This window comes from Phocoena phocoena, chromosome 20, assembly GCF_963924675.1.
Source record: "Phocoena phocoena chromosome 20, mPhoPho1.1, whole genome shotgun sequence".
NCBI classification, from domain to species: domain Eukaryota; kingdom Metazoa; phylum Chordata; class Mammalia; order Artiodactyla; family Phocoenidae; genus Phocoena; species Phocoena phocoena.
This window is the reverse complement of record NC_089238.1, coordinates 35,699,706-35,722,627: the sequence shown is the minus strand read 5'-3', so window position 1 is coordinate 35,722,627 and position 22,922 is coordinate 35,699,706. Positions and strand designations below refer to the sequence as shown.

General features: G+C 39.4%; 1 protein-coding gene across 1 annotated transcript in view; it reads left to right on the top strand.

Annotated features, from left to right (window-relative positions):
• The window catches only part of CDH8 (cadherin 8), a 369,599-nt gene that overhangs the window by 202,839 nt on the left and 143,838 nt on the right, over positions 1-22,922 (top strand). The window contains exons 5-6 of the mRNA XM_065898690.1: positions 4,900-5,087; positions 10,290-10,543. Coding sequence (XP_065754762.1) covers positions 4,900-5,087; positions 10,290-10,543 — 442 coding nt within the window. The remainder of the gene's footprint in view (positions 1-4,899; positions 5,088-10,289; positions 10,544-22,922) is intronic.

Below are 22,922 nucleotides of genomic sequence, written 5' to 3'. Positions count from 1 at the left end.
TGTGAGACTAGATATCAATTACAAGAAAAAAAAAACTGTAAAAATACCAACACATGGAGGCTAAACAATACACTACTAAATAACCAAGAGACAACGGATGAAATCAAAGAGGAAATCAAAAAATACCTAGAAACAAATGACAATGAAAACACAATGACCCAAAACCTATGGGATGCAGCAATAGCAGTTCTAAGAGGGACATTTATAGCAACGCAATCCTACCTTAAGAAACAAGAAACATCACAAATAAACAACCTAATCTTACACCTAAGCAATTAGAGAAAGAAGAGCAAAAAAAAAAACCCCACAAAGTTAGCAGAAAGAAAGCAATCATAAAGATCAGATCAGAAATAAATGAAAAAGAAATGAAGGAAACCATAGCAAAGATCACTAAAACTAAAAGCTGGTTCTTTGAGAAGATGAGCAAAATTGATAAACCATTAGCCAGACTCATCAAGAAAAAAAGGGAGAAGACTCAAATCAGTAGAAGTAGAAGTGAAAAAGGAGAAGTAACAACTTAAACTGCAAAAATACAAAATATCATGAGAGATTAATACAAGCAATTATATGCCAATAAATTAGACAACCTGGAAGAAATGGACAAATTCTTAGAAAAGCGCAGCCTTCCAAGAGTGAACCAGAAAGAAACAGAAAATATAAACAGACCAATCACAAGCACTGAAATTGAAACTGTGATTAAAAACTTCCAACAAACAAAAGCCCAGGACCAGATGGCTTCACAGGCGAATTCTATCAAACATTTAGAGAAGAGCTAGCACCTATCCTTCTCAAACTCTTCCAAAATATAGCAGAGGGAGGACCACTCCCAAACTCATTCTACGAGACCACCATCACCCTGATACCAAAACCAGTCAAAGATGTCACAAGGAAAGAAAACTACAGAGCAATATCACTGATGAACATAGTTGCAAAAATCAACTATCCAAAAATGGGCAGAAGACCTAAATAGACATTTCTCCAAAGAAGATATACAGACTGCCGACAAACACATGAAAGAATGCTCAACATCACTAATCATTAGAGAAATACAAATCAAAACTACAATGAGATATCATCTCACACCAGTCAGAAAGGCCATCAACAAAAAATCTAGAAACAATAAATGCTGGAGAGGGTGTGGAGAAAAGGGAACCCTCTTGCACTGTTGGTGGGAATGTAAATTGATACAGCCACTGTGGAGAACAGTATGGAGGTTCCTGAAAAAACTACAAATAGAACTACCCTATGACCCAGCAGTCCCACTACTGGGCATATACCCTGAGAAAACCATAATTCAAAAAGACTCATGTACCAAAATGTTCATTGCAGCTCTATTTACAATTGCCCAGAGATGGAAACAACCTAAGTGTCCATCATCGGATGAATGGATAAAGAAGATGTGGCACATATATACAATGGAATATTACTCAGCCATAAAAAGAAACGAAATTGACCTATTTGTAATGAGGTGGATAGACCTAGTCTGTCATACAGAGTGAATAAGTCAGAAAAAGAGAGACAATTACCGTATGCTCACACATATATATGGAATTTAAGAAGAAAAAAATGTCATGAAGAACCTAGGGGTAAGACAGGAATAAAGACACAGACCTACTAGAGAATGGACTTGAGGATATGGGGAGGGGGAAGGGTAAGCTGTGACAAAGCGAGAGAGAGGCATGGACATATATACAGTACCAAATGTAAGGTAGATAGCTAGTGGGAAGCAGCCGCATAGCACAGGGGGATCAGCTTGGTGCTTTGTGATCGCCTGGAGGGGTGGGATAGGGAGGGTGGGAGGAAGGGAGACGCAAGCGGGAAGAGATATGGGAACATATGTATATATATAACTGATTTATTTTGTTGTAAAGCAGAAACTAACACACCATTGTAAAGCAATTATACTCCAATAAAGATGTTTAAAAAAAAAGAAACACATGAAAGAATGCTCAACATCATTATTAGAGAAATGCAAATCAAAACTACAATGAGGTATCCTCTCACACCAGTCAGATTGGCCATCATCAAAATATCTACAAACAATGAATGCTGGAGAGGGTGTGGAGAAAAGGGAACCGTCTTGCACTGTTGGTGGGAATATAAATTGATACAGCCATTATGGAGCGCAGTATGGAGGTTCCTTAAAAAACTAAAAATAGAACTAGCATACAACTCAGCAATCCCACTACTGGGCATATACCCTGAGAAAACCATAATTCAAAAAGAGTCATGTACCACAATGTTCACTGCAGCTCTATTTACAATAGCCAGGACCTGGAAGCAGCCTAAGTGTCCATTGACAGATGAATGGATAAAGAAGATGTGGCACATGTATACAATGGAATATTACTCAGCCATAAAAAGAAACAAAATTGAGTTATTTGCAGTGAGGTGGATGGACCTAGAGTCTGTCATACAGAGTGAAGTAAGTCAGAAAGAGAAAAACAAATACCGTATGCTAACACATATATATGGAATCTAAAAAAAAAAAAAAAGGTCATGAAGAACCTACTGGGTGGACGGGAATAGACGCAGACCTACTAGAGAATGGACTTGAGGACACGGGGAGTGGGCAGGGTAAGCTGGGACAAAGTGAGAGAGTGGCATGGACATATATATGCTACCAAGTGTAAAATAGATAGCTAGTGGAAAGCAACCGCATAGCACAGGGAGATCAGCTTGGTGCTTTGTGACCACCTTGAGGGGGTGGAGGGAGGGAGACGCAAGAGGGAAGAGATATGGGGATATATGTATATGTATAGCTGATTCACTTTGTTATAAAGCAGAAACTAACACACCATTGTAAAGCAATTATACTCCAATAATGATGTTAAAATTTTTTCTTTTTTTTAAAGAATTTTAGAATTTTCACATCTGGCCATTCATAAATCAGACAACAATGCCAACCTTTGAAACCAAATGACTGAAATAAAAAAAGTCATCTCTTGCATCCTTCCCCTGACTCTTTCGTTTTCTTTTCAGTTGCCATTATAGTTAATGCGCTAACATGCAACTCCTCTTTCTCACAAAATGATTGTTTCAATTGAGGGGTGGCATATAAGTTTCAAGTGTTCCCTTTCTTAGAGGTAATACTGATTAACTACGATCCCATTGAAAGGGATGATGAGAGTAGGAAGAGTAAAAGTGGATAAAGAAATGTTTCATTGGCTTGGTTTCCCAAGGCTTCCTGATGCAGGTTTAATAGCAAGGTGAGCCCCTTGCTGTCTTATTATTTAATAAGCACACCTCAAGGAATCATCTGAAAACTTTATCTGAAATATAAAGTTGGAAGGAAATGGAATCATTACACCAATTAAGAGGGTATTGGGAGACTTGTGCTAGACCGATGATTTTTGGTGCCTTTCTTACAGCAAAACTGTTCGGAAAACATTTTTGTTCCCGGGTCACATAATATTATGATTTCAAGAGACACTTTAACTTCATCAGTAAATAAAAGTGTGTTAGTTCTAGAAGAAAACATCGCCCATCATCTAAAGTAATCTTGTTATACTGGGGAAAATGAGCCTTAGTTTATCCAAGGGACTCAGTGATTGAGTTCAAACTAGAATTAGCTAATGTTCTCCAGATATAATTTTTCCTTTTGGGTTTATGGTTCATCGAATGTTTATTTTCCCTTGTTCTTGTTGCAATGGGACTACAACTTCCTGGTTGTCTGTGTTTGGGTTCCCCGCAAACAGGCGCTGAGACAAGGATTTGATTATAAGTAGTTTATATTGGAGATGATCCCAAGAAACGCCAGCAGGGAAGTGAGAATTGTGAGCGAGAGGAGGTAGAAAGCTGACAGTGTGCGTTATCAAGCCAGCGATGACTGGGGTGACTGGAGCTTCATTCCACTGGGGAAACTCTGGAGCACTGTAAATAAACAAAAGAAAAGGACCAGCTTAAGATTATCCTGCCAGAGAGGGCAAGGAGCCTGGAATTTTATATACTAAGTTGCGTGAGCCTTTGAGGGCTGCTTCTCTGGGGGTGTTAATTGTCTGATAGTTCTGGACTGACAGGCAATGGACAAAACGGGTTCTGAAGTCCAGAGGAAACCCTCAGCAAAGAAATGCAAGAGTTGGCCGTTGGCTGTAAGGCAGGTGTGACTGAAGTGGTAGTGGCCAGGGGTTACGGGGTTGGGGTACCGGCAACTTCCCCTACATCAGTGAAAGTGAGTGACACCAATACAACAGCCAAAGTGATCTGAATAAAAATGGGACTAATATCACTAAATAGACACGTTTTCCTGCCCCCATAGGGGAAGCCACATACACTGTAACTGTATTTTGCCTAGAGAGTTTTGAGGGTAGGATTTTTGGTCTTCAGAGCAAGGAGAATTTTAGTAACAAGAGGAGTGTTTCATGTGTCTGAACAGCTTGCTGCAGGGCACAGCAGAAGCTTGGTAATTGGATTTTATCAAAAATGGTCTATAAGTCTGTAAATATAAAGGTAACTTCAAAAGTGACTTTCAGTGTGTTACACATTGCATCTATCTGTGCTGAAATTAGCTTAATATTTTATGTTGGGCAACAATGAATATCCCCAAGGGCAGCCAGTGTGATTATACAGCAAATTGGAAAGAACATTCACATAGACTCACTAATATCCTGATATAACTCTGCTCCAAATATGTACTTGGTAAACATATGGTTGAATAAGTCCCATAACTCAGAAGAGTTTCGAAGAGAGATCACTGCTTCTTCTGGGAACATTTGTCTCTGGCTCATTTAAGACTGTACATTCCACAGTGGAAAGGAGGTTTTTGTCTTTCCCATCACTGTATTGGTAGTATCTATACAGAAGTAGCCAGAGCAAAAGAGGTGCCCAATACATATTTGTTAGATGAATGAATGAAGAATGGAATATGTGCAGTGCTCAGTGTCTCTCCTCTTTCCTAAGGTCTGTATCACTTCTCAGTACCAGAAGATGTGGTTCTTGGCACTGCCATAGGGAGGGTGAAGGCCAATGATCAGGATATTGGTGAAAATGCACAGTCGTCATATGACATCATTGATGGAGATGGAACAGCACTGTTTGAAATCACTTCTGATGCCCAGGCCCAGGATGGCATTATAAGACTGAGAAAGGTAAGCTCAGGAAGGTTTTGTTCGTCTTCAGAATACCTCTTTGAAACTTGAATGTTGAAGGTGGTAGGGGTTGGATGGACTTCCTGATGTAACCTTACAACTGGAGGAGGTTTGCCTTCTTGAGCTGTGCAAAAGTGAGTGCTTTTTGCACATCCTATCTTCTAGTCCTACTTTGTATTTCAGCTAAACCTCGGTGAACAGTGACCATGGTGGTGCTAGCCTCCCATCTCACCCATCATTTCTTTCCTCTCTGTGTTTCAGTGTTTTTCCATGAGCTGCAGGAACTTGCTCAGTTCTTGTCCAGAGCATCCACCTATGTAGGAAAGCCAACACTCTGAAAGCAACCTTTAAGCAATGAGGGACAAAGATTGGTGGACAGTTCCTATTCACTGAAGAAATTATTGTGAGGCATATTGTTTATGATTCCGTAGAGGATTTTCAGTGGGAATAATCCTCATCAGCCCATAGAGGTGGCAAGTTCAATGGCTTTTCATCCTTTTCTGTAGAACTCTCCCCATTTCTAATCTCCTGCTTCCTAGAATATCTCTGCAAAATGCATTCAAGTTTCCTGTGTCTTCACTGCAGGCTCTGCTTTTAGGGAAACTCAGAGACAGACAAAGTAGTCAGCTTCAGTTATTCTGGCTAGTTCTGGCACCGGAAGGACAGGGCCCACCCTGCTATCATTAGATGCTCCTAACTGTGATCAAATGACCAAGCATTGTGGTCAATGAAGCTCATCTTTGCTTTTTTCCTGGGTGTGGGGCTACCATTGGACAAAGAAACATCTCCATAAATAATACAAAGAATATATGGCTTTTTTTAAATTGGAGTATAATTGCTTTACAATGTTGTGTTAGTTTTTGCCACAAAGTGAAGTGAATCAGCCGTATGCATACACATATCCCCTGCCTCTTGGACCTCCCTCCCCGCCTTCATCCCACCCAACTAGGCCATCACATAGCACCAAGCTCAGCTCCCTGTGCTATACAGCAGGTTCCCACTAGCTATCTGTTTTACACATGGTAATGTATTTATGTCAAACCTAATCTCCCAATTCGTCCTCCCCTTCCCTTCCCCTCCATGTCCACACGTCCGTTCTCTACGTCCGCCTTTCTATTCCTGCCCTGCAAATAGGTTCATCTCTACCATTTTTCTGGATTCCACATATATGAGTTAATATACGATATTTGTTTTTCTCTTTCTGACTTACTTCACTCTGTATGACAGACTCAAGGTCCATCCACATCTCTACGAATGATCCAATTTCATTTCTTTTTGTGGCTGAATAATATTCCATTACATATATGTACCACATCTTCTTTATCCATTCAGATGTTGATGGACATTTGTTTCCGTGACCTGGCTATTGTAAATAGTGCTGCAATGAACATTGGGGTACATGTGTCTTTTGGACACATGTCCAAAATATGGTATATGCCCAGTAGTGGGATTCCTGGGTCATATAGTAGTTCTGTTTTCAGGGTTTTTTTTTTTTGTGTGTGTGTGTGTGTGGTACACGGGCCTCTCACTGCTGTGGCCTCTCCCATTGCAGAGCACAGGCTCCGGACGCGCAGGCTCAGCGGCCATGGCTCACAGGCCAAGCCGCTCCGCGGCATGTGGGATCCTCCCAGACCGGGGCACGAACCCGTGTCCCCTGCATCGGCAGGCGGACTCTCAACCACTGCGCCACCAGGGAAACCCCTATTTTCAGTTTTTTAAGGAACGTCCATACTGTTCTCCACAGTGGCTGAATCAATTTACATTCCCACCAATAGCGCAAGAGGCTTCCCTTTTCTCTGCACCCTCTCCAGCATTTGTTGTTTGTAGATTTTTTGATGATGGCCATTCTGACTCGTGTGAGGTGATACCTCATTCTAGTTTTGATCTGCATTTCTCTGATAATTAGTGATGTTGAGCATCTTTTCATGTGCCTCTTGGCCATCTGTATGTCTCCTTTGGAGAAATGTCTGTTTAGGGCTTCTGCCCATTTTTAGATTGGGTTGTTTTTTTTTTTTAATATTGAGCTGCATGAGCTGTTTATATATTTGGGAGATTAATACTTTGTCCGTTGATTCGTTTACAAATGTTTTCTCCCATTCTGAGGGTTGTCTTTTCGTCTTGTTTATGGTTTCCTTTGCTGTGCAAAAGCTTTGAAGTTTCATTAGGTCCCATTTGTTTGTGTTCTTATTTCCATTTCTCTAGGAGGTGGGTCAAAAAGGATCTTGCTGTGATTTATGTCATAGAGTGTTCTTCCTATGTTTTCCTCTAAAAGTTTTATAGTGTCTAGCCTTACATTTAGGTCTTTAATGCAATTTGAGTTTATTTTTGTGTATGGTGTTAGGGAGTGTTCTAATTTCATTCTTTTACATGTAGCTGTCCAGTTTTCCCAGCACCACTTATTGAAGAGGCTGTCTTTTCTCCATTGTATATTCTTGCCTCCTTTATCAAAGATAAGGTAACCATATGTACGTGGGTTTACCTCTGGGCTTTCTATCCTGTTCCATTGATCTAATATTTCTGTTTTGGTGCCAATACCATACTGTCTTGATTACTGTAGCTTTGTAGTATAGCCCGAAGTTGGGAGTCTGATTCCTCCAGCTCCTTTTTCTTACCTCAAGATTGCTTTGGCTATTCAGGGTCTTTTGTGTTTCCATACAAATTGTATAATTTTTTGCTCTAATTCTGTGAAAAGTGTCTGGTAATTTGTTAGGGATTGCATTGAACCTGCAGATTGCTTTGGGTCGTATAGTCATTTTCACAATATTGATTCTTCCAATCCAGGAGCATGGTATGTCTCTCCATATTGCAATCTGTGACTGCTTTTGCTCACGATCATTTGTGTGCGTGTGGTAAATGTGAAAAATTCTGTACATTTTCCATATTTATTTCTCATTGTGACAACTACATTCATTAAGAAACGTGTAGAACACAGTTCAGTGTTTTACAGACATGGGCATTTGCAAAGAAAAATACCCTTTTATCTTCATCATGAGTATTTTGTTCAACATTGTTCTTTATATGCTTGCCATGAAGTAGTACAAATTAATTTTAAAACGGATTTGCTGATTCATGAATTAGAAGATAGATAATAGGTCACACTGGCAGGAGCCAATAATTTTGCCCTCTGTCTTGATCAGCATTACAATGACATGACTCCAAGCTTACTATCTGACTCTCTCTGTCATGTTACACAGGGATGTGCTCCCAGTGGTCATGCTCTTAAAATCCCCTTTTGGGGAGGTATTGAAAGTGAGAACCTGGGATTTTCTGGATATAGTTTTATATACAAAATCAATTTTAAAAATCAATTTTGAAAAGAAAATGGCTGCATCTGTTTTAACTTTGCTGAGTAAGACTCTCTTTAAACCTGGCTGGAGCTCAGTATTAAGAGTTGCAAAGTATTTAAAAACTCGTGTGTTAGAGTACAGTATAATTATACTTGAGTCAATTATTGACTAACCCAGAGACACATTTTCCTTGGCTAATGATTGCTAATGTCATTTTTGTTGTTATTATTAACTGCTATTCTTTGTTACCATAAGGTGCTTTTATAAACTGAAGCAATTAGCTGTTTGCTGTATTTTTATTCACCATTATTCATAAACTTGGAAGCATATACTACACATCTTGACACCAAAAATCCCATGTATTTTACTCTAGAGAACAATCTGTAGGGAGTCATTTTCCTGCAATTCATGGGTCCTCTTTTTTGTCTGACAAAATCCCAAGGACACCAGGATGTGTTCCGGTAGATTGTCATTAAGTTGGGCAAAGAATTAAGCAGAATATAATCTCTTATGCTTAACAGCGTTTGTAAAGAATTTGAGATTACAAAATTGTTACAGTAGGGGTGATTAGCAAATTGTGAAAATGTTGATGTTGAATTGCCTATTCATGTACATACGGGTACATGTGTTTAGTAATTTCAGACTAGACAGGGGATTGAGTACCTACCTTTTCTATTAGAAAATATATCAAAAAAATCGAAGTCCAATTAGAATGAAATTCAAATATAAGAATCAACATAACATTTTGAAATAAGAATATAGATTTAAGCTTGTATGGGAGTTCTGAAAGAGTTCACTAATGCTAGCTTGTGTTCCAGCTTATTTTTTTAAAATTTGCACCGCAGATGTAAAGTTCAATTTCTTATAAGAATTGCCATGGAAATCTAAATTGTCTCTTTGAACCTTGACAGAAATACATCCTTGACATCTGAAGTATTATGTGTTGCTGAGAGAATTGGACTGTGAGGGTTCTGATGCAGATGGCCTTCTGGTTGTTGAAGGGGACTGTGTTCTTTTACCTGCCTCTATTTACATAGGTCATTAAGTTAAGTCTCTGGGGCTTTTAAGGAAAGAGGTATTAATAGGTCAGAAATATTTTCAGTAATGGTGCAGTGAGGTAATTTCAAATTGCTTTTAACTGGTTGGTGGAAGTCACCACCAGACCTAGTTACCTACCTGTCTGTCTGTCTATCTATCTATCTATCATCTGTCCTAAATATAAACACAGGCAGATATGCGTCTGTATACGTATTTCTTTATATGCCCACCTGCTTCACAGCACAGAACTCATATAATAGAGACCTTCTAAGAATGCCCTAAAAAATAATAAGCCTCATTTTAGCCACATGGTCAGTAAAGCAGTGATGCTCTGGAAGTGAAATAAGAAAACACTCTTTGTTGGGATTAGTGCTAAATTGTGCTTTATAATGTCTCCATGGACTAAACAATGATTATTTCTAGTTCTTTACATTTCACACACTGTTGCAGAAATGATAAAATATTCTTCCCAGATAGAGATTATGTTCGATGCTGCCTTATCTCTGACGAGCAGAGGCCCGATTAACTGGCTGATTGGTATGCAGATCATGCCTTCACTAGTAAAATTTTATTATGACTCTGAAGTGAAATTTTGATGGCACAATTCATGACTGTGAATATTTTGTGAATTCCAAGTGAAATGAGCAAAACAAAACAAAACAGTAGGAGATTAGATTCACTGAGCTTGTATAATAAACAGATATCAATAAATGCCTGTAAAATTTACAGGTTGAATCTGGGGGAATGGAGAGTGATCCCATTAAGGCTCACAAATGGGCTTAAATGCACATAACGATCATCCATCAGCATTATACTCATTTGTTCTCGCTGCTGTGGTCATTAGTGAGAAACATTCATCTTTGTCATTTCTTAACAGCCTCTGGATTTTGAGACCAAAAGATCCTATACGCTGAAGGTAGAGGCAGCCAATGTCCACACTGACCCGCGTTTCAGCAGCAGGGGGCCCTTTAAAGACACGGCGACGGTCAAAATTGTTGTCGAAGATGCAGATGAGCCTCCAGTCTTCTCTTCACCGACTTACCTCCTCGAAGTTCATGAAAATGCTGCTCTCAACTCCGTGATTGGGCAAGTGACCGCTCGTGACCCCGACATCACCTCCAGTCCTATAAGGTATTTCTCTTTTGAAAGGAAAACTGGCTGTAGTGCCTGACAAGCACATCAGTACAAAATGTAATTACGTATGCAGTCTGTGTGGCTGCCTTTGAGACTATGTTCACGTGCTTGTGTGTGTGTGTTGTACACACCTGCGAAGAGCTGCATACAATGCCCAGAGCCAGGAATATCAAGATGAAGAAAGCTATTAAGCTTTCAGAGAGCTCAATGAAAAAGCCAAATCGAATATATTTTGCAGTGCATTTGGGTGGATCTTTTATGTGATATTGTTTTTGCTTGTTTGTGGGGGTTTTTTCTAGCATTAGAAAAGTATTGCTGTTTTTTTTTTTTTTCTTTCTTTCTTTCTCCTTTGACAGTTACAGTGAATTATGTATAAGAATTTAGAGGCATGAGATCACTGTCTCAACACATTAAGAGACCCCCTGTCTTATTTCTGTGTTCGCTGTTTGGCTTTGAAATGATCTTTTTATCACTTTATGGGCATTTCTGATAGGTCAGCATGTTTGGAGCGGTGCCTTTTAGACAAAACCTTTCTCTGCCATTTCAAAGATATCTTTTGTTTATACTTTCCCTGCTCAAAATTTTTCCCAGGATGAGAAATATAATCCCTTGTTAAAGTTTTTCTTCCTTTTTTTAGAAATAAGGCTCAGTTCTGGGTTTTTCTTGTTGTTGAACTGTGTACATCTTTTCTCTTTGCCAGTCACCCAAATGACAGTAGATGCTCGAGCTAAATAGCTTTCTTCTGAAAGAACACTGAAAATCTGTAACTTTGTCCACTGGTCTCCAAGGGTGAAGTGTTAGTTAATGATGTGTTTGAGTGTGGATTTCAAATATTGCATTAGAAATGTTTGTTGAAAAAGAGAGAAAACTAGACGGAAGAATACGGTTTTAAAGAATTGTCCAGTTAATTTATGAGTTAGATGTCAGCTTATATCCAAGTCATTCAATTTCTAAGTTACAGGGACCTACGGCAGATATCTTTCTAATTACTTTATTCAGGGAAACTCTAGACAAGTGAGCTTTATGAAAGCTTTACTTATTCACTTCTTTTTTGTGTATTAAACTCCCAATACTCCCAAGGGTGCTGAAACTATGAGGCTGGAGGTGAAACCCAGCAGAATAATCAGTGCCCCAAATAATTTGAGTTTGGGCAAAAAAAGAATTATTTTCAGGTCTGGAAAAGTTGTTTTTAACAAAGGCATTTCTAAATTCAGGATAGTAGAGTGTATCTCATAAGGATATTAAAAAAAAAATCCTTTCTTCCAAAGAGCTCAACCTCTAAGAAGGGGATTTGAGGAATGGTCAGTGGCCCATTCTCTGTCGTAAAGGAACTCAACAAGTTGTGGACACACAGAATGGCCTCTGTTTGGCTAAGAAAATCGTATCTGTCAAAGGGACAAGTATTGAATCCAAGGGCAGGAAGTATCCAGAAAAATAAATTTACATGGGCATCCATTTTTTGACTAAATAGTGAAGTTGTGAAATGGCTTTATACTGAAATTCTAATATAAATAGAGACAGTGGTACTTGTTGAACGAATGAATCTGCCCCGTTTTCCATTTCTTCTGAAAGAACACAGAACAGAGCAATTGCCACTTTCTTCACATCTTCAAGCGTAAGAAAGAATATGAAGAAAGTAAACAAGATTGGCCTAACTGAGAGACCAGCCATGGGGTCAGTTTAGCATTTGACTTGCCAAGATTTCTACTCTTGTCAGCAAAGAACCCACAGGGGGCCAGGAGCACGCCAAGCTGAGGACCCTCAGGGCAAATGGGGATTCGGATATCAGGGCAATCCCATGTACACCCAAAACATGGACTCTATAGTACCAGCGGGAACAGACTTCCTGTGCAGAAGCATGTTCTTCATCAGCTGGAGATGAAGTTTGAGTAACTTTTGATGCCAATACTAACCTCAAATTGGTTAGAAGTGGGTAAATATCCAGGTTCATAGCTCCCCACTTGTTTCTGCCCATTTTATAATCTATCCATTGACTGATGTAAAAATGGAGATATACTGATAATCATTCCAGCTCACAGGGAATCAGTGATGGTTATCACTGTAGTTGATTGTTGTTGTTATTGCTATTGTTATTTTTTATAATTGTCGGTGGCATAAAAGGCAGGTGAAGAAGAAGCTTGAGGCTGCTTAGTAACAACTGCCCAACTTGGAAGCATTTTGTTTCCAGGCAAGCTAAAGGGGGTCTAGGGCTGTGTAACCAGGAAGGGATGGACAGATAAAGTACCACTTGATGACACAGGCATACTCTAGCTCTGATAGATGTCAGGCAAGTGCTAGTTCCTTGGCATATATGGTTTCACCCAAAGAAGGGGCGATTACTGTTTCAAATCATTTACAACAGGGTTTTGATGCATTATTCAGAAAGTGAGCCCCACACCGTTCTGACTGGAGGTGGACTGGCTCCATAGGAATGAATCTAGAATGTAAGAATCACCAACTGCATTTTTCAGTATCAGTTCTGCATTTTTGCAGTTGTCCCTCCCCCAACCCCTGTCCCCCAACTGGGTAATGGAGAGCAGCTTTCCTCTATCGATGCACAATTGATTAATTTGTGTAGAAAATTAAATTTCCTGACTAGCCAGAGCAGTGCATCGTTCCTTATAAGTCTAGCAGACAGACTTAGAGCCATTTAACCTTTTTAAACAGAACTAGAGGACACAGATATTCAGGGAACTATCAAGTAACAAATAGCAAAGCATGATTTTCTCTTTAGGGCTGTTGTATTTTATATGCTAACAAGAATGTACGCATCTTTTAAGGGAATGTTTACCTTGCCATCCAGCAAGAAATAGGCATTTATTGTGGCATCTGCCATGTTAAAACATGCAGTCATTAATTGGTTGGTCAACTTCCTCTAAGACTCAGCTTCTTTTGAGAGCACATTGTCAAGCTGAAAATATCATGTATATTAAAATTCTTAAAACTAAACCTATTTCTACGTGTATAAACATATCTGAATCTATATCTATGTCTGTATAAGCCCATCAGGGCAAACAGACAGTGACACAGAGGCAAACTTCATGGTCTTACCATCTCCCTTCCAGGAACATTAATTAAGCATGTGCTACTTTCTTCAGTACCGTATGCCTCTCAGTAATACAGGATACGATTGTGTAAATTATTTAAAAGATGCCATATCTTGAAACTACAGCAGACTGCATTTCAAATCCTGTCACTCCTACTTTCCAGTCAGACAGCTGGTCTCTGGGAATTCTCTGAGACTTAGCTTCCTCATCTGTATTTTGGGATAATACCATCTTTGGAGCTATTAACACTACCAACTAATAAAGCCACCATAAATTTCATATCTTAAATGCAAATTAAAAACCTAGTACTCATTTCACCTTGCAATAAACCTTTCTCTGCTCCAAATAAATAAATAAATAAATAAAAATAATAAAGTAAAATAAAAATAAAATCCTAGTAGTCATTTTAGCAGAGATCCTTCTACTCAAGGTTGCTGACGGTGCAGAATTACCTGTTATTTTTTTATTTAACAGTTACATGCTAAATCGTCTAATTAACATCATTTAGTCTAATTTGCCCTTGCTACTGTGATGAATATTGTTACTAGTGAGTGCTTACTATGTGGCAGGGATGTGCTAAATGTATTCAGTTCATTTCCTAACACCTTTATGAGATAATATGTGTACTCTCTTAACAGATGAGAAAACCGAGGATGAAAAGACTAACTTGCCCACTGTCATACAAATAGTCAAAAATGGAACTGTGGTGCATACTTTTTTTTTTTTTCTGGCAGTGCAATGCCTGCTTTCTGTTCCTTTGTCACACTCCCTTTCTTTCCCTATGATCTCTGTGACTCAAACTGTGTCTCTACGTGTTGTGATGGCTTAGCAGGACCACTTTTTTTTCTTAAAATCTTCTTTTATGTGTTTGTTTATTTTTAATTATATAATTTTCAGGTGTATAGCATTATAGTTCAACATCTGCATACACTACAGAGAGAGCACCACCACAAGTCTAGTCACCATCCATCACCATACAGCAGATCCCCTTCATCCACTTCACCTCCTCAACCCTGTTCCCTTCTTGGTAGCTACTAATCTATTCTCTGTATTTATGAATTTGTTTTTATTTTATTTTGTTTGTTCATTAGTTTGTCTCAGATGACACATATGAGTAAAATCATACAGTATTTGTCTTTCTCTGACTTATTTCACTAATCATAATACCTTCACGGTCTGTCTGTGTTTTCAGAAATGGCAGGATTTCATTCTTTTTTTATGACTAATATTCCGTTGTGTGCGTGTGTACATGTTTGTGTGGCATCTTCTTTACCCATTCATCCGTAGATGGACACTTAGGTTGTTTCCATATCTTGGCTATTATAAACAAGACTGCATTGAATTAGCAGGACCGATTTAATTGAAATAATAAACCATTCATTCTCTAAATGGTCTCATTCAGTCCAGGATGCATACCAGGAAAAAGGGGCATACATATATCAGGTCTGTGGAATTAACCAGAGTACGGGTGGAGTGTTCCTTTCTCATCAGTCTAGCCCCTTTGTATGGGTTTGTTACTATCGGTTGTGAACCAAATTGTGATTAGGGAGGTAAAGGAAAAAACAACGTTATTGTTATTTGATGAATCAGACATTGTGCTAAGTTTCTATTATGTATCATTTCACTTAATTCTCACAAAAGACACCTATGAAGTAGTCAGTATGATTCCAGCGTTATGGAGGAGACTGAGGCTCTGAAAAGATGCTTCCTGTGCATGTTGACATAGCAGGGGGTATGGGGCCAGGGTTTAAACCCGGGTTTCTTCTTACCACTGATGACTATGTCTGTGCATGCTTTGCTACGTTCTGGTATTTTGCATGAGGTGGGTAGGATAATGACAGCTAATGTTTACTGAGTCGGTACTTTGTGATAGACACTCTGAAATGGCATTTGAGGGAGGAAATTGTTTATCCATAAGGTGAAACTTCCTAGCACAGAGTAAGTGTTAAATACAGGTCAGTGCTTTCATGTAAACCTGCTATGGCTCCTTTTTTTCCTCTCAGTAAAGTCATGTCAAGTGTGTATTTGATTTCACCATGGCTTTGAGTGGCATGTGACTGTTTTTTTAGATAGTTGCTTCCTATTTATTTTTTGCAAAGCATTCTCCGTAAGACTGCATGAGCTGCTTAAATTAAAAGTGGGAATAATGGCCATTCAGCAGGTGAAGCAGGCTGACACATGAGGTGGCCACAGTGCTCTGTTGCCCTAATTCCTCTGTTGAATGCAAGTGCCTACTCAACACAAGACCCTGCTTTTTTTTTTTTTTTTTTCCTACTTGTATTCTGGCATTTTTATAATTCGCCTCAGTTACCAGGCTTGCTGTTCATGAGCTCTTTTCCTGAAAACACTTCTTATAGTCCTGATGTCCAATGATGCTACAGTGAAAATGCTTCATACTGTAGAAAACCTGGCAATTGTTTGGCGAATAAACTGTGTATCGATTGACTCTCTCCTCAATCTTGCAATAATCCCCCAGAGACTTTGTCTTTTTGTTGTTGTTGTTTTTAATTGTGATAAGAACACTTTACATGAGATCTACCCTTTTAACAGATTTTTAAGTGTACAGCACAGTACTGTTAACTGCAAGCACAGTGTTACACAGCACATCCCTAAAACGTATTTGCCTTACGTAACTGAAACTTTATAGCCATTGATTAGCAACTTCTCATTCCTCCCTTCTCCCAGCCCCTGGCAGCCACCGTTCTATGCTTCCATGGCTGACTATTTTAGATACCTCATATAAGTGGAATCATGCTATAATATCCTTCTGTGGCTGGTTTCTTGTACTTAGCAAAATGTCCTCCAGGCTCATTGATGTTGCCGCACATTACAGAATTTTCTTCTTTTTAAGGCTGAATAATACTCCATTCTGTCTATACACCACATTTTCTTTATCCATTCATCTCTCGATGGACATTTAGGTTGTTTCCACATCTTGGCTATTGTGAATAATGCTACGTAGGAGTGCTAATATGATTTCAGTTAGTTTGAATAAATGCCCTGAAGTGAGATTGCTGAATTATATGGTAGTTCTATTTTAATTTTTTTAGGAACTGTCATACTGTTTTCTGTAGCTGCTGCACCACTTTGCATTCCTACCAACAGAGTACAAGGGTCTAGTACACGGACTGAGTCTTTTTAAAACAATTAAAACTTGGTCACTTACTTCCTGTGCACTCATAGCCAGTTAAAGTTTGTCTCCCAATTCAACAGTACCAGCTTTTCCAAGTCATTTCCCCAAAACACTCACTGTACTGCTAATTCAGCTAATAGAGATTAGTATTAAGTCATATATTCATTTAGTCACATGGCCATTCATTCACATTACTATATATATATAACATGTTATATATACTATATATTATATTCTATGGCACATATGACTTGTCTATATCCATATCTATATATTTATATCTATATCTATATCTATCTAATCTATGGTTTCCTAAGGAATTTCTATAAAGACAGATCCTCTGCCCTCATGGACCCTGTTCTGTAGTAAGGAGGCTGGTTAAATAGCCATGTTAAATTCAAGTCTTTCACATTTATCTAACTAACCTTTAAGGCTATCTGAAAATGATAAACAAAACTAGATTATGGAACTTCAGGGTCACATAGAGGAAGAGGTCTCCTAGTTGTCTAAGAAATTGCAATAGAAGCAACCACAGATATCCAGTGATGTTAAAGTGGAAATACCTCACACTCTACAGAACCTAGTATTAATCTGGAGGGTGGACTGTATGTATATAATTTTCTCTCATTTTTTATTCCCTCCCTCCCTTCCTCCCTCCTCCTTCTCTCTCACTATAAAGAGAAGCTTTGGGTAGAAAAAAGACTCCTTTTTTCCCTTAAAGGAATAATAAATAATATGTGATGCAGGGACTTTAGAATTCTGGGACTAGCAGAACTCAGATAATATTATTTATTAAAGCAGTTAGAGCAACCAGTAGAGCAATTAGAGGCAAAAGTTGAAAACTTGTAGATGGAATTTTTGATACTCAAAGTGCATGGGAGAAAATGTTAAAATGGTTTCTTTAGGCATAATAACAAAAGCTAGAATGAAATTAAACAGTGAGAAAGAAACAGTTGGAGTTCAGTGAAGTATCTAAGTGATTCATAACTAAGGGCTTTATTTTATTATTAGTGGCTCTAAACAGCATCTTTCCTTGCAGTTGGCTCAACATTGTATCTTCCTATAAATTTACCACAGCAAAATAGTTTTTATAATATAAAAGTGCATTTATTCCTGTTAAATTTGGAAACTAGAATATACACTGCCCTTCTCCAAGAGCAGCATCTCCCTAACTGGGCTCTAAGGAACATCACTGGGACTAAAGACAGGGCAGCCAGATCAATTTGAACTCAAGTTTCTTTGCACCAGGATTTCATAGATGAGTTACTTGGCTCAGGGGCTTTGCACTCTTTAAGAAGGAGAGATTTAGCCTTTGAACTTTCTGTAATTTTTCAGAGAATATGAAACATTTGATGTAAAGGACATTCAGGCTTCTGTGCTGGTCTGTACTCTAGATTCTAACGCATCAAGCATTGCAGATCATTGCAAACATCACGGCACTTATTCCTATTTGTGTAGTAGAATATACGTTGCCCCCTTTTCCTTTCCATAGAACCTACTTAAGGGAGGACCCATGACTAGTGAATACTTTAAGTCTATTGCATGAGGCCAGAAGTCAGCAAACTATAGCCTGTGTGCAGAATCTGGCCTCCCACATTTTTTAAAAATAAAGTTTTATTGGAACACAGCCACTCTGCATTGGAATAGTTGTGACAGAGACAGTATGACCTGCAAAGCCTAAGATATTTACTTTATCAAAGAGTTTGTCATCTCCTACAATAGACTGGTAAGAGCTTGGATTTTCATCAGTAAGTTGAATAGTTGGTTCTCACATAATTCCAGGATCTTATTCTGTCTAGCAAACTCCCTAAAGGTAAGATTTTTAAAATATTTTTTTAAACTTGGAGTAGTCAAAGAAATTCTTTTATTAGAATCCAGCTGTATATGATGGGGTTGATGTCCCCCACGCTTGCCTTAGAACCCTTGGGACGTTAGTTCTCATGGGGCACCTGACAGTGTGCACTTAACGTTGAGTCAGCCAGAAAAATCTGGCTTCATTTAGTGTAGCTTTGGGGAAAATCATCATAACTACCATACACACTGTGAAAGGACATCCTGAAAAAGACTGAGATGCTTACTCTCTTGGACTGGGGAATATATTTGTTTCTTGCGTGAATTTCTCATAATACCCTATTTTTCTACCTGCCCTTTCCGTTCTCCAGGCCTCAGTGATGACTATGATACAGGGATTTTAGAACTGAGGCTGGTGATTGCCTTAGCCAGACGCTGGCCTCTGCAGTTCAATGCCTTGGCAAAACCTCTGACTTGCACAGCAGCATTTCTCTCTCTGAAAGCATGAAGTGGCATGAAATAGAATTTCACTTGGAACAGACTTGCTGGAGTATGTTCAACAAACTCTAACATGCATTCTCCAATACAAGAGTAGATTTTTATTATTATTATTCTTTTTTTTTTGTGGTACGCGGTCCTCTCACTGTTGTGGCCTCTCTCGTTGCGGAGCACAGGCTCCGGACGCGCAGGCTCAGCGGCCATGGCTCACGGGCCCAGCCGCTCCGCGGCATGTGGGATCTTCCCAGACCGGGGCACGAACCCGTGTCCCCTGCATCGGCAGGCGGACTCTCAACCACTGTGCCACCAGGGAAGCCCAAGAGTAGATATTTAATGAGTAATACTGGAAACTTTTTGTGGATCTTCAGTCATGCCTATTTAGTGTTTTAGCACAGTGCCCTTCACATATGTCTCATTTACACTGTATTACAGGAACTCTATGAATTACCTGTATTCTTATCCCCATTAAACACATTGGTTGCAGGTTGTTTTCCTGGGCAGTAGATAGAGTTTGAAGTGCAAGCTGTTTGTTAGAGGGCAGCACCTGTCACTGGAAGGGGACAGAAGCAGGCAGACTTAGGGAACAGTAAAACTGCAGTGCGATCCCAGCAAAGCCTTGGCCCAACCCAGTGGGATGAGTATTGATCATCAGAGGAGTCCTGTGTCCTGCCAGAATGGTAGGGCCTTTATCCCTCTGCTGGCTTAATCTCCAGGAAACTCCTGGAGAGGACAATTTCTGCAAAAGAGGCAGATTCTAAGGACCTGCTATCTAGAGGGTCTCCCCTGCCCGCTCATCCTACAGCTCTGACATCCTTCCTTAAAGGGACATGTGCCCCGAGTATGTCCATCACGGACAAGTGCACGGAACCTCTTTACTGGTGGAGTAATTTGCCCAACTTCACGCTGCTAGTCATCTAGCTCCAAACCCACATGTTACCTCCAAACTACAGTGTCTTCTCTTAGGCAAATATATATTTGTTCTACATTTTTAGATGCAAATGCTAAAGCGACAAATTGATTTAGCTGAAATGTTAACCAGTGTGGTACGGTAAACCTGACTAACAATAATCAAAAATTATCAAACTGATGAGAAACTCTGGTCTGAAGTGCAGGAGGAGAGGACTCTGAATGCAGTCCCCCTATGAGCAAGTGGACGTAGACTGAGCACAGAGAAAAAGAAAAAAAGTTGAAAGAATCTTGAAGTCGTAAACCTGGGGCTCAGATATAAACCTGATGGAAGCCGTAACTTGGGTCTCAGACACTGGCTGAACCTCCCAATGCTGCGCCCTGGAGCAGAGAAGGTTAGCGCCCAGCGCCCCGCATGACTCAGACCTGACGCCTGGCCCTCAGGTGACTGCACCTGACTGGGAAGCCCCTGACAGGAGGCCACACCTCAGGCGTCTCAGGGACCCAAGGAGAGGAGCCCCCAATAGGATGCCCGGCCCTCAGGCAACTCCGTGACAGGATGGCTGCCCAAACTATGTGACTGACAGGGTCCTGGTTCTTGGGCCTGGTGTCAGGCCTGAACCTCTGAGGTGGGAGAGCCAAGTTCAGGACACTGGACCACCAGAGACCACCAAGACCCATGTAATATCAATCGGCAAGAGCTCTCCCAGCATTCTCCATCTCAATGCTAAGACCCAGCTCCACCCAATAGCCACCAAGCTCCAGTGTTGGATGCCCCATGCCAAACAACTAGCAACACAGGAACACAACCCCACCCTTCAGCAGAGACGCAGCCTAAAATCATACTAAGTTCACAGACATCCCGAAACACAACACTGGATGCAGCCCTGCCCAACAGAAAGACAAGATCCAGCCCCACCCACCAGAACACGGGCACCAGTGCCCTCCACCAGGAAATCTACACAAGCCACTGAAACAACCTTCCCCACTGGGGGCAGACACCAAAAACAATGGGAACCATGAATGTGCAGCCTGAGAAAATGAGACCCCAGACACAGTAGGTTAAGCAAAATGGAAAGACAGAAAAATAAGCAACAAATGAAGAAGCAAGATAAAAACCCACCAGACCAAATAAATTAAGAGGAAATAGGCAGTCTACCTGAAAAGTAATTCTTAGTAATGATAGTAAAGATGATCCAAAATCTTGGAAATAGAATGGAGAAAATACAAGAAACGTTTAACAAGGACCTAGAAGAAGTAAAGAGCAAACAAACAAGGATGAACAACACAATAAATGAAATGAAAAACTGTCTAGAAGGAATCAATAGCAGAATAAATGAGGAAGGAGAACGGATAAGTGACCTGGAAGACAAAATAGTGGAAATAGCTACCACAGAGCAGAATAAAGAAAAAAGAATGAGAAGAATTGAGGACAGTCTCAGAGACCTCTGATACAACATTAAATGCACCAACATTCAAGTTATAGGGGTCCCAGAAGAAAAAGAGAAAAAGAAAGGGTCTGAGAAAATGTTTGAAGAGATTATAGTTGAAAACGTCCCTAACATTGGAAAGGAAATAGTCAATCAAGTCCAGGAAGTGCAGAGAGTCCCATACAAGACAAATATGAGGAGAAACACGTCAAGGCACATATTAATCAAGCTATCAAAAATTAAATAAAAAGAAAAAAATATTAAAAGCAGCAAGGGAAAAGCAACAAAGGACATACAAGGGAACCCCCATAAGGCTAACAACTGATCTTTCAGTAGAAACTCTGCAAGCCAGAAGGGAGTGGCAGGACATATATAAGTGGTGAAAGGGAAAAACCTACAAGCAAGATTACTCTACCCAGCAGGGATCTCATTAAGATTCTATGGAGCAATTAAAACCTTTACAGACAAGCAAAAGTTAAGATAACTCAGCACCACCAAACCACCTTTACAACAAATGCTAAAGGAACATCTTTGGGCACAAAACACAAGAGAAGGAAAAGACCTATAAAAACAAACCCAAAACAATTAAGAAAATGGTAATAGGAACATACATATTGATAATTACCTTAAATGTAAAAGGATTAAATGCTCCAACCAAAAGACATAGACTGGCTAAATAGATACGAAAACAAGACCATATATATGCTGTCTACAAGAGACCCATTTCAGACCTAGTGACACATACAGACTGAAAGATGGAAAATATATTCCATGCAAATGGAAATCAAAAGAAGGCTGGAGTAGCAATTCTCGTATCAGACAAAATAGACTTTAAAATGAAGACTATTACAAGAGACAAAGAAGGACACTACATAATGATCACGGGATCAATCCAAGAAGAAGTTACAACAATTGTAAATATTTATGCACACAGCATAGGAGAACCTCACTACATAAGGCAAATGCTAACAGCCATAAAAGGAGAAATCGACAGTAACACAAAATAGTAGGGGACTTTAACACCCCACTTTCACCAACGGACAGAGATCCAAAATGAAAATAAATAAGGAAACACAAGCTTTAAATGACACATTAAACAAGATGGAATTAATTCATATTTATAGGACACTACATCCAAAAACAACAGAATACACTTTCCTCTCACCTGCTCATGGAACATTCTCCAGGATCATATCTTGGTTCACAAATTAAGCCTTGGCAAATTTAAGAAAACTGAAATTGTGTAAAGTATCTTTTCTGAACACAACACTATGAGACTAGATAGCAATTACAGGAAAAAAAACTTAAAAAAATAAAAACAAATGGAGGCTAAACAATATGCTACTAAATAACCAAGATATCACTGAAGAAATCAAACAGGAAATCAAAAAATACCTAGAAACAAATACCAATGAAAACACGAAGACCCAAAACCTATGGGGTGCAGCAAAAGCAGTTCTAAGAGGGAAGTTTACAGCAATACAATTCTACCTCAGGAAACAAGAAAAATCTCAAATGAACAAACTAATCTTACACTTAAAACAATTAGAGAAAGAAGAACCAAAAAAACC